General features: G+C 41.1%; 2 protein-coding genes across 2 annotated transcripts; both read right to left on the reverse strand.

Moving 5' to 3' along the window:
* Window positions 1-1,538: 1,538 nt before the first annotated feature.
* Window positions 1,539-11,042, reverse strand: trmt11 (tRNA methyltransferase 11 homolog). Its single transcript, XM_083990549.1, has 13 exons — window positions 10,959-11,042; window positions 9,868-9,933; window positions 9,648-9,721; window positions 9,483-9,564; window positions 9,244-9,336; window positions 8,785-8,919; window positions 8,237-8,393; window positions 8,060-8,140; window positions 7,791-7,955; window positions 7,367-7,439; window positions 7,024-7,158; window positions 4,152-4,272; window positions 1,539-1,975 (listed from the first exon to the last, which is right to left on the reverse strand). Exons 1-13 carry the CDS (start codon window positions 11,034-11,036, stop codon window positions 1,835-1,837), a joined length of 1,401 nt encoding a protein of 466 aa, XP_083846675.1. The 5' UTR covers window positions 11,037-11,042; the 3' UTR covers window positions 1,539-1,834.
* A 2,530-nt stretch (window positions 11,043-13,572) lies between these two features.
* hint3 (histidine triad nucleotide binding protein 3) lies at window positions 13,573-17,008 on the reverse strand. Its single transcript, XM_083989437.1, has 5 exons — window positions 16,834-17,008; window positions 16,263-16,380; window positions 16,009-16,078; window positions 15,310-15,436; window positions 13,573-14,740 (listed from the first exon to the last, which is right to left on the reverse strand). Exons 1-5 carry the CDS (start codon window positions 16,972-16,974, stop codon window positions 14,693-14,695), a joined length of 504 nt encoding a protein of 167 aa, XP_083845563.1. The 5' UTR covers window positions 16,975-17,008; the 3' UTR covers window positions 13,573-14,692.

Genomic DNA, 17,008 nt, shown 5'->3' on the forward strand with positions numbered 1-17,008 from the left:
TCCTCAACGTCTGGACAGCATTACATGGTGTAGCGAGGAACCCCCACCTACCCTGTCCCCCCTCCCTAATTATAGTCTGCATCATTGGAGACTGAGGGCTCTCGAGAACACATTTTATCACTTTATTGTGGCAGAGCAAACACACACACACACAACACTACTCAAACACAATAATAGACAGCGGCAGCATTAAAGCTACCATCGTCGACATAGAGGGGTCTTCAGTTGTGGCGAACGTAGTCCTCATTTACATGTGACAAGAGAGGAAATGCCAAGAGAACGAGGACAGAAGTGATAAGTAAAGAAAGGCAAGGTCTCTAACTGTCCAGCGGCATCATTTGATTTCGCTTGATGATGATAGACAACAAAAGGGCACTGTGGGAACTGTAAACAACACGCACCGCAAACGATGGCGAGCCGGGTATCATGTGATGGTGCCTGGAACTCTCTGCCTGTGAAGCAAGGCGAACGGGGAAGTGTGGTGGAAAGGCAGAGGCCCAACTGATAAACAGAACGAAGGGGTAATGTACATAAAGGCCTGCTGCGTCGCTCTCAGGAGATGAATAATGAGCCAGGTTGCATGTAAACTGTGGTCGGAAAACAACAAAAGCTGCTGACTAACTGTAGTGGTGTGTGCGGTGAGGTGGGGACGCCCTGTCATTTGGGCTCCTGCAGGCACAGGGAGGCCTCTCTCTCGCCTAAACATGCTCCCTTTGTCTGAATATAGCACAGCCGTGGCTCTAAATGTGGCTGCGCATTCTGTATTTAGGCCCTGTGTGTTAGTAGTCCACGTATTTAATGAAAAAAAAGCCAATTAACAAAGACTGTGCAGTTACAATCAGGCCTTTTAAAGGGATCAGTTCAGCTTATTTGATATGGGTTTGTGTGACACAGTTGTACAGCATGTTACCCGCAGTAGATTCAGCTCGGCAGCCGTCTTTGGAGAAGTAGACACGTACTGGCACAGAAGCTGAACGTGTGTTAGCAACTGCTCACTGAATAAAGCCAGTATCAGTTGTGTATATACCGGTACCGGTACACTTTATTTTGAATATTTTTAAAGCTTTATCTTGCTGGCGAGTAGCTCTTTGCTCTCAAGCAATGTCAAGCAACGCTACCATCAAAAAGTACTGATGAAATATGTTGGTTGTGATGTAAGTGAATGTTGAGGAAGACTGGTTTGGTCCACTCAGAATTTTTTTCTTCAATTATCTGAAGGAGGAGGAGGAGATTTGTGAAGTGTGACAAAATATCCCTGATGATATTGACATTTCATCTTTGGCCTTTGAGACTTAACCGACAGACTGGGGCGTAATGAGTTTGAAAAATGTGGTGTTTACCAGTCATCAAGGGTTTTATGAAAGATGCCAAGTTGCATTATGGTTTTGGGATGCACTGTTCTGGCAGCTTAAACCATATTTACGATAAAATGACAGGACATCTGTGCTGCTTCATTTTTGACTATTCTGTCTGTCTATAATATGTTTTACTGTGTTTCAACCCCATGTTATGGAAGTGACTCATTAAATCCCTGCAATACCAGTCTGGCGCTGTGTGTCTGCAAGTGTCTACATGTGTCTTATAATTTATCTGTCAGCACCTCGGAGAGAATAGTTTTGACACATTATCAATTTATTTGAAAAGAAAATAAGGCATACAAATATCCATAATTCAAAGAAGTTAAAAAGATTTAAAAAAGGAAAAAAAAGTATGATTATAACAAATATGTTTCAGTTTGTGTCCTCCTTTAGTCTACTGCCAACCACGTACTGAGTCTTGTAGGTGGTTGTTCTGAAGAGTTTCCTCTCATCTTCATCTTGAGGCTTCGCTTAGTTTACACACCGTTAAAGTCTGATTTGTTGTCCTCTTTTCCACGTCTCTTGTTAACTCCACTGAAATATTTCTCTCTGAAGGCGTTGTGTCCCTGGTAGGGGCCGAAGCGTAGGTCGGAGAGATGGGCCAGGCTGTCCAACTCCTGTAAAGAGCCAGACATCGAAACAGAGATTACTCGAACTGACTTTGTTAAAGCGCAGCCTGTCTTCCCAAATTAGGGAACTTTTGAAAGCACATTATACTGTACATAGTTGAATATGAACTGGAATACATGTATTTATGTGTCACTGTGAGCATGTGGTGAGACTAAAATCTTGATAACACTATATTAACATAAATGTCATCTGGTTGTAAAAAATTCAAACAGCGCTTTCTCTTTCCAGCAAATGAAGCTTCCCCCGCTACATGTCAGCATAATATTGGCATGTCGAGGTTTGCATACCTTTTCCTTGTTTGCATATAGGAACAGGACACAGTGCGTCTATGTGAACAATGAATATGAACTGTTATGAATCCCTACAACTAAACAGTTTGTCTTGGCTGTAAGATAGCTGCTGGTCAACCGAGGGATGAGGGGAGAAAAAGAGATGCTGGGAAGAGAAATAATGAGGTGACTTGAGTTGGAAGTGACGACTCCAATGCTGAGGCCTGTAATTTGTCAGCAACACCTCTCTTTCGCTTGCCGATACTGCCAAGCAACCTCAAAACAGTTTCCATGACCACTCTGAGGGAAAAGTCCAGGTAACAAGACTGACAACCTCACCATGACCCCGATAGAAGGACACGACTGCGACCAACTTGAAAAACAGTGGAAATAACCACTTGGTCTCTACAGGTGGGTGGAGACATATATTTAGTGTTAAATTGGGTGAATTACAAGTGATTTATGGTCACCAAACTCATTATGTCACACCCCATAAATAAGAAAATATGAGGTTTAAGAGAGTTTGTTCTGCACTAGCTTAACAAGAAACATTACCAGCAATCAGGCTGGCCCTTTTATTGTCAAAACACAGAAAGAGTGTGGACACATCCACATGTATCACAGACATGCAAACATGTCCAAGTGCTGCTCACACACATCAAGCGTGAACTGGTGGACGAGTGCAGATAGGTGTGAACTCAGGCATATTGGGAAAGGGAAAACCCTGAGACAGATACCAGTCAGATAAGATCAAACAACTGTGTGTTTGTGTGTGTGCGTGTCATACGGGGCCCTTTATGGGAGCAATTTGGGGTTTTGAAGTAGAATGGATGACAGATCCAAAGATGGATTGTTTTCCATACGATGTGTGATTAAGCCATTTAGGGTTCCAGTATAAAAGAAATGAGCCAATCACAGCCAGATGGTGAGGATTAACCCCAGACAGACAGAGACACACCATCACTTCCACTGGGATGACATGTAGAAAACATAGGCCTATGCATACATGCATGTACTTGTGCATGACACATACTCATGTGGTTACATATACAAACAATCCTACGAAATACACATAAAAACATCAAAGAACAGGCAGACACACACATGCTCTCGTTTTACATAAACTAAGTCATATCTGTGTTACTGTTCATGCTCACACATACAAACACAGTAAACAAATTCTGCAGCAGCTTGGTGCTGTGCAGATATGTTGCCATTTATAACTATGCAACCACAGTGCACAACTTAAAACGACATATTTACAAAGTTATGATTATAATCAAACAATAAACAGAATTGAATTATATGGTCAACCCTGCAGTCGTGTACACATCAGAGAAGAATAAGAAGAATATGCATGTTTTAAATCCTTTAAAATAACTTGTTTTTCATGCATATTAGCTGGGCACCAATGTAAGTAAATGTTTGTACTTGATTTATAAAACAATGACAATACCCACAAGTTAAATTCAGTTATGTGCAGAATGTGCTGAAGAACTGAAACGCACAGCACGATTCACAGCACACAACAAACAAACAAAAAAAAAACGTGTACCTCCTCACATGTTCAAGCATCTGCAAGCTAAAACACAACCCTTCGTGCAAACTGCACCCTCACTTATTAAATATGCCTTCAAAATGTTGGAAAATCTTTAAAAAGTCTATTAAATTTAACTGCTTGTTGCATCCAACCAGCAAGTCGAGCCCCAGGTTTGTTGGTCCATTTACTACCATGAAAGAAAAACAGCGAGTCCTCACATGGGAGGGATTGGAAGTGGAAAATGTTTGGCCGTGATCATTAGATGCCGATTAATTTTCTGTCGACCGACTCACCATTAACATGAACAAATTTCAGCTCCATTGCAAACACACTCAGAAGCATATGCACACACACCTGCGGCTCCTTGATCTTCTCCATGGTTATAAGGCGTCGTGAAGTGTGGCTGGAGAGAGTCTGCTCACAGTTACTGATGAGCTGGAGACAGGGATTAAGAGGAACCATCTCCTCAGAGTACCTGGAAAACACACACACACACACACACACACACACACACACACACACAGAGTTTATAATCAGTCTCCAAGAGGAAAGTACAGAGAGGCCACATGAAGGCTGCAGGGACACGATTCCTGTCAAAATTACCACTTTTGCCAACTATTCTCTGCCGCCCCGCCAATATCTTTCTGTGTGCATACTTCACTCTGTTTCTCCTTCCCCGACTAAATCACAAACGTTTCGAAAGGTGTGGTGGAACCGCTGCTCATACCATACAGCTAACTTAGCTCTTTGTGTGCAAAGATGAGGCTGGAAAAAGTGAGTCTGACCTGACAGGTCAACGGCTGCCTCTGTCATCACCAGCCAGTCCAGGTTAGGGCCTATTAACAGCAGATGATGTATGTGTTTGCATATTTGTGTCAGTAGCACTTTCTCCTTCTGAACCACCGTCACAGTAGCAACAGGCCCGTTCTCAAAGCCAGATCTGTACGTCATTGTTTGTCTGCCCTGTTGCTATGGCCACATGTGGGCCTCTGCGGCAACGGGATGTTTGGTCGTCACGGTGACTAGTGGTGATGCAGCCTGGCGATAATTCTCCCCTGCCAATCAGGGGCCGTTAGCGGCGCGCCAGACCTGTGGAGACGGTGTTAACGTCTAAGCGGAGGCAGGGATCGTCTTTCATCTTCAGAGCTTACTTTTTATTAGGAGTCTATGACTTTATAAAGGGCACCTTCACACAAACTGCTACTGTTCACCAGCTCTTTTCTGTCGTTTAAACTTCTTCTTTCTCATAGTCAGAATGAGCCCTGAGGGTGCAGTCATAGTGCAAGTCACACAACCTAAAATGTATCACAAAACATTACTAAATACTTTTTTATTTTTCCCATAATATTTCAACATATAGCCAGTTTAAATGTACTATATTTCACAACATGTAAAATCTGACCCATGAACAGTAGAGAAATGGCCCCTCGTGAAAGAGCAGAAATCATTAAATGAGCGATTGTCCAAAATGTCTGAGGTTTTAAAATTATGACCTAAAAATGAAATCATGGCTCATTTGTATTCGGTGATACGTGTATCACCTTACATCTGACAATGCAGTCGCTTTATGTCTTTGCTTGACTTGTTTATGTTGTAATCAGGTCACTTTATGGCTGTGATGACTGATACTCCATCGTCCGTCTTGATACTTTTTCTCCAGCCATTTATTATTTAAAGGGAGAAAGGGAAGAGAGTTCAAGGCGTCTGACCTGATCTAGAAGCCGTCTTCTGCTGACAGGACTTTGTGTCACCTGTCATCGCATGCGCGCGCACAAACACACACACAAACACACAGACACACACACACACACACACTGTTCCTATCACAGCAATTGCTGCAGATACACACATATGTGGGGGTGACAGAAACCTGATATCTCCCCTGTAGAGCCCCAGATTAGGCCCAGGAGACAGGCTACGTCTGGTCTTACACACACACAGACACACATATCCAAAAACACATATGCGACACGGGTCAGCCTGCAGACCACAGGGACAGATAGTTCACATATCTGACTCGGCTGGCCTCAGATCGTTTATTTTGGCACGGCGTTCTGACAGGCACAGAGTCAAGCACCGGTAGATGAGTAGCAAAGATGAATGTGTGAACGCGATGATGCACATGTATGAATGAATACATGTAAGACCACACACATTGGTGGATAGATACACATAAACAGACAAAACGTGAAGGCTGTAAACAAAACTCATAGGTTTATAAGGTGTGTTTATACATGTGTTCTTTCTCTCTGACACAATCACACACACTAAACACCTGAGGATGCATGGTTATCTCATCGCCCTCCCCGGTCTTATAATCAGTGACCTGAGGGAGTTCCAGCCCCGCAGGGCTCAAACATCGGCTGCTGCTGCTGCTGCTGCCGTCTGTTGTGGTTCATACCTTTACAGTCAAACACCTGCACTTCCAGTCAGCACTTCACTCTCTGCTTAATGCACAAAACATTTAACAATGCACAACTTTGTTTCAGAGCAGGCGTCTTGTACATATAAAGCAGCGCACTGCCAGTTGTGGTTTACTGAGGCCCAGCTGTATGGGAGGAAAAACCTGAACACACCTGTATACTGCTGTGTATAAACACTGTCATTCACACAGGTGTTTACATGAGGTGGACAATGTTTTATAGGAGTAGGAATGGGATAGTGCTGATGGGAAACAGTAAGTAAAAAAAACCCAAATGGAAAAGTGGGGTGGAAAGTCCTTAGTGTGCCAGTCAGTCCACTGGACTCTGAACTGAGAGAGTTGCTAATATACTTCCTGATTTTAAAAGCATTTGGCAGCTTGTAAATGTATTTGTCTAAACTGATCAATACAGTCATTACTACAGTCTTTGGTTTCTTAACATGTACTCCAATCAATATACAAGCCAAATTTAATTAAATATATGCAGTCATTAGATTTTTATAAATGTATTATGTTAACACTATAATCCTTCTTTTTCTCATTTAATTTGGTTATTTAGGGAATTAATTTAGGCCAATAATAGATTAGTCTTCCTTCTGTGCAGGTCTGGTTGATGGTTTATGGTGTTAGTCTGCCCCCTATTGATACAAAGTATTACATGTTTTTGAGCAACAAGCTGAAAACAACAAGTGGTTCAGTGTTCGAATAACAATAACAGAGCTGAATAAGCTTTCATGAGTGTGGGGTGTGGAGAAGTGGTTTAATTAACAGGGCTCAATGTGTAAAAGTCTGTGTACTACTCACTCCGGCCTGTAGATAGGCAGCCAGTAGACGAGCCTCCCGCCCATGACCAGGTGGTGGGCGGAGAAGTTTAGCAGGTCTGTGAAGATGTCACTAAGGTGGTACGCCTGTGAGACAGGGACGTGAGACTCGACATAACTGGGAAGATGAGTGAAAGAAAAAATGGAGGATTATTTGTCTAACTAGATGAATTGCAGGATTATTGGATGATTTTTTTTTCCTTCTTCTATTTGAAATTGATACCAAAGAAATGTTTAAAAATCACTCTCAAATCTAATGGAAACTTGGTCTAGAGTTCGAAGTGGGCTCACTGCAGGCCTACCATCTAATACTGTGCGGTACTTACATGCCGTCAGGGGGTTTAGTGACGTCTTTGTGAGAGCCTGTTCGTCTTGTGGACTCACGGATGCCATACGGAGCTGACAACAAAAACGTAACATAAGAGGAAGAAAGCAAGAAAAACAAAAGATATGGTTTGTCCCACTATGAGAAATACTCAATTTAGAAGAAGCAGGTTGCATAAGAGCCAAAGAACTACAACTGTTAAACACTACAACTGAAATGTGTGCCAAGTCAAGTCAATAGTCTACATTACTAAGTCTGAGATTTGCACTTTTCAAATACAACTAGGTGGATTTTGACCAGCTCAAAATTCATACAGCCCCATCAAAAAACAATAGACAGCAGGAATTTGGCTACATTTATCAACACTGTGGATAATATTGGCCTGTGGTCTGTAAAAAAAAAGAAGAAAAAAAAGGGGGTCTTACGGTCAGTAATGATGGCATCAAACAGAGGAATCTCCCTCCACACAGACTTGGATGCATCAGACACCATCACATCCAAATACATCTTCTCAGTCCCGTACTGCCGCAGGTTGGCTCTGATGTTCTCATCGGGTCCTCGCCACTTCTGGTTTTTACGGCTCGAGCGACCTGGAAGACACAGACAACGTTGTCACCGTTGCTTCTGCACATACAAATGATCTGAAGCAAACTTCAGTTAACATTAAAAAAGCTCAGAGTAACACAACACTCACCTCTGCCATGAATGGTGTTGTAATCAATATCTGTTCCACACACATAGGCTCCAAAATGAGAACATGCTACCAACAGGCTCCCTGTGACGGACACAAAGAACAGACAGAGTTCACTGACCTGTGTGGAGGTGGACGGGTATGTAGATGGTGTAAGAGGCTGCGACGGAGATAACTCACCTGTGCCGACAAAGGGGTCAAAAACAAGGTCATTCTGTTTGGCCTTAGCGTGGTTGGCCATGATGAACGACAGCCCAGCGTCCATACTGGTGTTTCCAATGAAGTGTCTGTTCTTCACACTATGGGAGCGGATCAGTTCACGCTGACCATCTGCGATCTGTGAGCGCAAAAGGACGAAAAGTGTTCAGCTGCAGATTACTTCATGTTAGCCTAAGATGTAGTACAACCCTGAGTAGCACTGGATGGGCGGGATGGGACGGGGAGGGAGTTAGAGGTTTTATTTGCTTTTTATTTCAGTTTATCTCCCCATCTATTGTTTTTGATTTATTTATTTACTTGTTTTTAATTTTGTTATTCATGTTACAAGTTTCATATTGTGTTTTGTACAATGTACATACCCGTATAGCACTTGGTAGTGCTACATTTGACATTTGAAATGCGGCAATGTCTATACCAAAGAAGGCTGTATTACTGATACACTGTTTGCTTCACAATAAAAATATATTTTACGTCAGCCAGATGTTAACAAAGAGTTGCATGCATCTCACCCATCGGCCAAAGTAGATGTAGTCTGGATCCTCTGGGATGTTGTTGGGGTCTGAACCATAATCCTCCAACATACAGAAGATGTGCTCAGGGCTCTTAAGACTCACTGCGCCCTCAAATGGAAGATAGTCCATAGCCTGATATGAAATTTAAGATCTTTATTGTCATTGTGCAATTACAAACGAAATACTGATGAAGCAAAACCTCCACATGCCTAATCATTTTTTTTAAATTAAATTAAAAAGAGAGAAAAGAAAAAGAAAAGAAAACCAAAAATAATGACTTACAAAATTTAGAGAAATAATAAAGTGCTTAAGCTGGCTTAGGCCACTATACAATATACACACAGCAATAAAAAGATAAAATAAAAGTAAAGTGCAGATGAAAGCACAGAACATGATGCACAAGTTCACAAAGATGGTGATACACCGCCACACACTTCTGAACATCTAAACACTCACGTCAATCCTTTTGATTCTGTCTTCAAACTGCAGTGTCTTGTTGAAGGTGTAGATGTTGATTCTGTATGTGGAGTCTTTGTGCATGAAGGGCGACTGTAGTGAAATACAGAGAAAGAGCAACAAATACAAACTAAAACACATGACTTGCACCAGATAAATTTCACATAAGACTTTTACCCCCGAAAATTGCAATGTGGATTTATGTGTCCAGCATAACTAGAAACTGTAGCATCACAAACCATGTTCTCTGAGGGGTAATTCAAGAGCGATGTCCTGAGTTCACTGTGTGTTCGTCCTTGGCCCCATAGTTCAAAGGCGGACCTAGTAATGAGTAATGTAATTTAATATAGTAAAGGTAAGAGAGGCAGTGGACAGACGGTAGTAGGTGCAGGGCCACCACTTACTTTGCACAAACAGATCTGGCCATGATGGCAGAGACGTCCTCCTCAGACAATCCATTCAGACACCAGAAAGGAGACTAGATGGAACAAGTAAGAAGATGAGTACATGTAGCTGCGGGGAAAACAGGGTTTACAGGACAAAACCTTCAGATGGAGCTGCTGTCAGATAATCAGGGTGCAGCCAAACTATTTGTTAGAAACAGCAAGGACCAGACTTTCAAACCTTTTCTTTGAAATTTTCATCAGGGTGGAATGGTTTTCCTCTGAGAGCCAGCAGAGCTTTAATCTCCTGCAAGAAAGAGGAGAAAGACAATAAACAGTGATTTATGTATCACACTCTTTTGGAAAACACCATAATGTATGCAGGCAGGTTAAAGTTAAAGGGGCACAGTGGGGATTTAGTACTGCAATATCTTTTTCAGTTGATTTCTGTCAAGCTTTAGTGATGCTTACATTGTACAGTTATTCTTGTTTTATACAATCAAAATAATGCATTTGCTGATGCATAATCATGCACCTTCCTTTCTTTCACACACTGAGCTGATACTGCAGATTTCCAGATCATCAACTCCTATGTAAGGTTGTTTGAGAAGCTTTCAGAAAACTTCTTCACAGATACGGCAGAAGAGGATTTTTCAGTGGCTCCTCATGAGGATCATGTCACGTAATCAATCATAATCCAATTAATATTAATATTTCCTAATTTATTAGTTAACATGATTCAAATTTAAAACTTTCTGAATTGGGCTAAGTGTCCCTTTAAGGATTATTTTGGGTAGAGTGGGCCATCACAGGAGCACAGCAAAGTAAAAAGACATCAACAAATAATGATTCAGATGATTTTTAACATAGGCTATTTGTATTTACTGCAGATTAAATCTATTATGTAGGTCCACGGGTACACGGTGTTGTTGTGACAATGACAGTGCTCGGTCCTATTCACTCAATAGCTAACAGTTACAAAAGACCATACAAATCCTGTGAACCTATCAAGTAGATACGGTACATAGAGGGAGTGTTAATTATTTGCTATGGTGATAAAACACCAGAGAAACACAGTTTCACATGACGACAATGCATTTATCCCACGAATATTATATAATATTTTAAGTATTATATAATAATACATCCATAATTTATCCACAGAGATGTGACTTAGCCTGAGCGGTAGCTAACACACAGCACACACAGAGAGAAAGAGAGAGGGGGGGGGTCTGTCTGTCTGTCTAACTCTGCTCTTCCCCCGCAAACAATTTAACTTCAACATTAATATTATGAGCTGGACAGGATCTGGGAGTAGTTTCTGAGTCTTACCGGTAATCTGAAATCCAGATTATCCTGGGCAAGATGAAACAGATACTGAAGGCATGATCTGCCACTGGAGGCCGCCATGGTTGGTGCGCTTTCAAAATACGTCCGGGTTGAAACCGGGCTCTGAAACAAAGTACCTCCCTGAGTCTCAAATGACCATCACCATACATGGTAGAAGAACGAGGTTTCCTCTTACATTGATTATAAAGCGTTGCCTGAAGTTGTGCATTGTGTGTATTTTTTTCTTTCTTTCTTTTTTTATATATGTGCACTGTGAACATGTCTACAGATGGAAGAAAAAAGAGAAGTTCACACAAACTGCTGCTGTTTTGATTATCTAATATCAACTCTTTATCACTGTGCGTCACAACCAGGTCACAACATATAATTTTTTATATTAAGTGTTTGTTAGTTAGTTAGTTTTTAATCCAAATTAATATCAGCATCAGTAGATTTCTGTGCTGTACTCGCGTGTGTAGATAAAGTCCTCTCTCCTCTTCAGGCTGTAATCTGCTTTACTTCAGAGGCACCTTGTCTTCGCCGCTCTCTGCCGTCAGTGATTGGCTGTCATGATTTCCCCTCAATGCCATTGGCTAACACACAATGCCCATCATAGTGATTTTGCCTCGCTCGGGGACGTTGTGGGACAGACAGGCATCCACACACACAGTCCTGTCAGCAGTGTTGCACTAGTTGTGCCAGTTGTTTTTACATAGTTGCAGCGTGACAACAGGATTGTTTGTGCAGCTCGGATGTAATGACACAATATTGCAGGTGAACTGAGGGTCGAGTCACATGTAAGTTGAATCATGCTTGTTACTATAATCTCTGAAAAGGTTGAATAGATCTGTAGGCTGCTTCACAGCACAAGCTGCAAACCAACTCATTTTTAAGATAGGTTTTACTATTGAGTGTCATTTCTTTTATAGTTTAGCCATGGCAAAAACTGCTAACCATCACTAAACTCTGCCACCAGTCATCATGGATTCATACAGTTGCTACTGAGCAATATAAATTGCTGTTATTCAGTGAGTAGCTACAACATTGCATTTATGTAGCTATCTGGACCCCCAAATGAACAGAATTACAGTTCTGTAATCTTCTCATCAGAGCCAGTGATGGAGACAAACAGTCAGAGCACCACCATCATGGAAAGCGAGGACGACGTCCCAGCTCCCTCTCAGTTGAGCAACGACACAGCAGTGTGCATTGTTTCCGTGAAAGGCTTAAAGGAGAACTGGCAGAAGTGGTCAGACGAGCACCAGGAGTACCAGAAGCACAATCCCTTCAGTCACGACACCAGGCCCAGTGTGGCGGTCCCTCAGAGGGGGCAGGACGACTACGGGAGGCCCCTGCAAGGCTCCATGACGGAGCAGCGGGGGAAAGATGCTCACACACACATCAGCAGAGAGGTTCAGGAGCTGTGTGAGGTGATAAGGACCATTGGAGAGATGACAGCCGGCGTTCAGGGTGGAAGCAGCAGTGATGGGAAAGTGATCACTGTAGAATTTGGGAAGCTGTTTGAGCATTACGTGACTATCTCCAATAAACTGGTGGGGGTTCTTCTGCGAGCGAGGAAACAGAGGTTGGTTAACTTTGAGGGGGAGATGCTGTGGCAGGGGAAGGATGACCATGTGGTTATCACTCTGTTACCGTGACCCGACACTTGGATTTAGTGTTGATGCCTTGATTCATGTTGCATAATTATGCCAGTGGCAGGTACAGAGCTGCAACACTCACTGTAGACACGTAAAACGCACAGAAATAATAGCTTTTCTTGCTTACACAACTAAAAACCTCAGTGGCTGATAATTCAAACCACCTTGCTGTGTATCACTGTAGGTGCATTTTCTCTTCTAGTTACAAACATAAGAACTACTGAAGCTGCTGTCCAGAGTGCGAGAGTCAAAAATGATAAAAAATCTAATGTCAAGGGGAATCAATTCATTGGTATTAGAAAGTAAAAGTAAAGTACCGTACAAGATATTTTAAAAGGAAAATAACTGAATTTTTTTAACTGAACACCAGAGATGCACTCATATTTATGCTTTCTTTTAGTTTTCATGTATTGACATTATTTAATCTATGAGATTTCATTCAGTGATGCTAAACTACACCCAGCTAAAAGTAAATAAATAAATAAATGAGCAACCTTTCAATGTGGGGGAAGTGGAGGAGTGGGCAGCTCAAATGAAGTCAGAGTGGTTAATGAGAGTGAACCAACGCCAAAGAGAACATGAGGCCACCTGTGACAGACAATATGGTGCTATAGGATGAACCAGATCCCACTTGGCTCGGTGATTCACAGCATGTATTTATTACAAGTGTGCTTGTAATTTAGGCAACTTTGTTAAGGGTTGAAACTCAATACCCGAGGCACACAAAGACTGATGTCCAATGAACTAATGTGCTGCTTTGATGGAGTGAAGTTCATACATAAGAATTATGCATTGACTGATAGATGCCATAATATCTGCTGCTGCTGCTGCTGCTACTGGCAGTGCAGTAATAGCCATGCAAATACATGGGCTTTCTAAACATGAGCAATAATGGACTGATAAATGAGCACATGCTGCTTATGGTCTCATAATAAAGAAATAAAAGACACAGTGCTCTGTTTGTCTTTCTGTAGGTGCTTTTTGAACCATATGCACCGAGTGTCGTTCAATGAACAGGAGAAAGAGTGCAAACTGGTATAGTTGCTCAGGCTTTATATTTACTACATTTGAAACATACTGAGAGGCTAACAAATCTGAGAAAGTCATACTGAGAAGCAGCAATATATGATTAATGATAAATTAACATTTCTAAAAGTGCAAATACTCTTATACAGTACAAAAAGCATGATTTCCTCACATTCCAATTATATAATTTAGTGTTTAGCAACTGTAGTATTGACTTCATGCTCCATCCAGTTAGTTCATATCAGATACTATATATTATTCATCTCAACACAGTCTTAAGATATTCCATCAAATCAAACATGAGCACTGCAGTGTCAGATGACTCATACTCATACTACCATGATTGATACACTTTGCTTTCACAGTAAAATACCCTTGTAAATGACTAAGAAAGATGTCACTTTGCAAAGAGGGAACTCATAATAGCTGAGGAACTTGACATAAACAGCTGCCTGATGTCACAATATTTTAACTATTCAAATGATGTCTTCTCAGAGATATTTGAATACATTTCAGCTTATACATGATGTGCAAAAACACTAAGGCAGCTCCACATGACAAGTACTGAAATTAATAATTTCTTTGTCTGGAAATCGATATTGAAAATCTCACAAGTCACTTCGGTGAACCCATTGTTCTATTCAACAGATTGCCTCCATTACTTTCTTTGGTGATTAAAAGATCTAAATCACACCGAATGTTACTTGGTCCATAAAGTGACTAAATTGTTTATGATGGATCAATGGATTTACCAGTAATAATAATAATAATAATAAAAAACATTTATTCCTAAAACATCTCCAGTGGCAAGAAACAAGATTTGGCTTCATACGTATAAGCTTTTACTTGGCCTCAAGTCTCAAAAGTTTCCATGAAATTAAAAATCTTATTAGTCATTACAAATAACATAGAAATACATACAGTATCATTCACTGTGGTCAAACAGCCAGTGACTTAACATGAGTGTGTTCCATCCAACATGACATCTGCATGATGGCGGATGTCTCAGTCACTTCATTATAGCCAAATACTGCTAGAGCTGCATTCAAGTGATCAGTTGGTCTCTCCTTTAGAGTTGAGGTGCTCAATCAGCTGGTCTGCCTGCAAAACATGACCAAATGTGGACAGAAGAGAAGTTGACAACAGAACTGCTTGATCTAAACCTTACAGTACCTTAATGAACTAATGTGCGGTGGCAACAAAGAGTTGGTGTTGATATAACTGCTACACAAATTATGAGTTTCCTGTGTTGACTAAATCTGTGTTCGTGTCCAGTCAGTTGTTATTACACAGCTTTTACACTGTAAATCGCGCATAGAGCAACTGGCAGAACTTATCTTTAATGTGAAATCTTAGCCAACAACAATCCTCACATTATTCATCCACACATGAATACTTTTAAATCTTGTGAAGGAAAACTGAGAGTGAGAAAAATAAATGTGAGGAGTAAAACCAATAGGTTATAGGGATACTTCACCCAAAATCGATAATTCACCAATTTTCTACACACTGTCAGGTGAATGATCGATTTCCCTTTAATAGGTCACCTGTCTTTATACTTTTAATGTGCCCACAACTCATTGATACTGCTTACATGTCAGTCTTGTAGGTCACAAAATTTCCTCATATAATATGTGATAACACAATACAGACATTAAAAGAGTACGTACCGTGATAAACCAATAGGAATTAAGTCTGTAGAAGATGCGGGACATGAATCCCATTTCACTGGCAGGTGCCAGGACATGAAGATGTAGGTGTGAAACAGAGCAGAATGGGGGCCAATGGAAACCAAACCTGCAGACAAAGTAAAAGGGTGTTGGTGCCGCTGGCTCACTCATTGAATTTAAAGCAACTACAAATAACTTTTAACAGGATATGCAAAAGTCTCTTGTTTCTGAGACGCACTACAGCTCATTGGCTCATGGGAAATGCAGTCTTTATTCTGGCAAAACACTACCGCTTTTGTCCACAGGGGTCACCAAAACCAACACAACACTCGTAGATGCTTTAAGACAGGTTGGAAAGGCTCTACAGTAAGTTTATTTACTCAGTTTAAGTTGCGTCAAGTTTAATTTACACTGGCAAAGCAGCAGGTATGTTACCAGAGATAAATAATTTGTGAGTCGATTACAGTTACACACAGGTCCAGAACAGGCCAAGCACAACTGCTCCGTTGGTCAGTACAGTTGTGCACTGTCAGTTAGTTCATAGTTTAGTTCATAGACCTGAGAGTAACTTCATCAAATGACAAAAGCTGCTCTAATGAAAATATTAGGGATGTTCCCTCCGTACATTGACATTGATGAGCCTTCAACTAGTAGTGTGAAGAGCTAGATCTACCAAATGTACCACTGAATGAAGCCCACCTGACGTCGCTGAGGTCTGTTAGGTTGTTTTTCTGAAGGATCTCCTTCCCTTTTTCGACCATCTGCTTCACTGCATGACAAAAACATTTGATCTTTTAGACAGGTTTTTTTTTTTTTAAATAAAGCTAGTTTCCACTGACAGTTCATTCAGAATGTAAGATAAAAACAACATTTTCAGTGAAATTATCTAAGCTGGCATGAACTGAAAATAAGTCAGTCACAACAAGGCTTGTGGTTGAAAACTGAAAACTCACCTAAAGGCACATGTTCTTTGGTGAGTGATTTACAGTTCCCGACATGTCTGGTTGGGACGACCAGGTAATGGTGGGGGGCACCAGGTTTGATATCTCTGAAACACGATATCTCTTCATCCTGCAGAAGGGATACACCATGAGTATGTGAACAAACATGAAGTGCTGAGCTCTTTAGTGTAGTTTAGTGAGGAAAACAATTGTGGCAAATCTATTATATACAAGAACAAGCCAGAATTTACCTGAAAGGTCTGAACACGAAAGACATACACAATATGTCTATTATCTACTCTTTTCATAACACAATACAACTACAACTACACCCACAGCTATGGCACTACAATAGGTAATGTAATGTTATAGCCTACGTAAATTACTAAACAGTGGATTTACAAAGTGAAAATAAAAACGTAACATTAGCTTCACAAGGCCAGCAGCTGTCACTGATGCAGTATTTGTTAATGATGCTTCTTCACACAGGTGTTTACGTTACGTAGCTACGTAGTGAGCAGGCTAACAGCTGGTTAGCTACAGGCGCTAACACTCACTAATCAGGTGTAACAATTATTCTCACACAGTGAAGAAGCTCCGTTCCCATTTCCTTGTTTACAATCTTGCAGAAAATACATTTCTTGTCATATCCTTCGGTCGGTACGCTGTTGGTTTGAGACATATCAGCTGTTGCATTGGGTTGAGTTGCCTCGACTCCGGCCATTGTTGTCTTTTGGGGTAAGGGTGAGCCAGACCAG

This window comes from Trachurus trachurus (assembly GCF_905171665.1).
Source record: "Trachurus trachurus genome assembly, chromosome: 16".
NCBI classification, from domain to species: domain Eukaryota; kingdom Metazoa; phylum Chordata; class Actinopteri; order Carangiformes; family Carangidae; genus Trachurus; species Trachurus trachurus.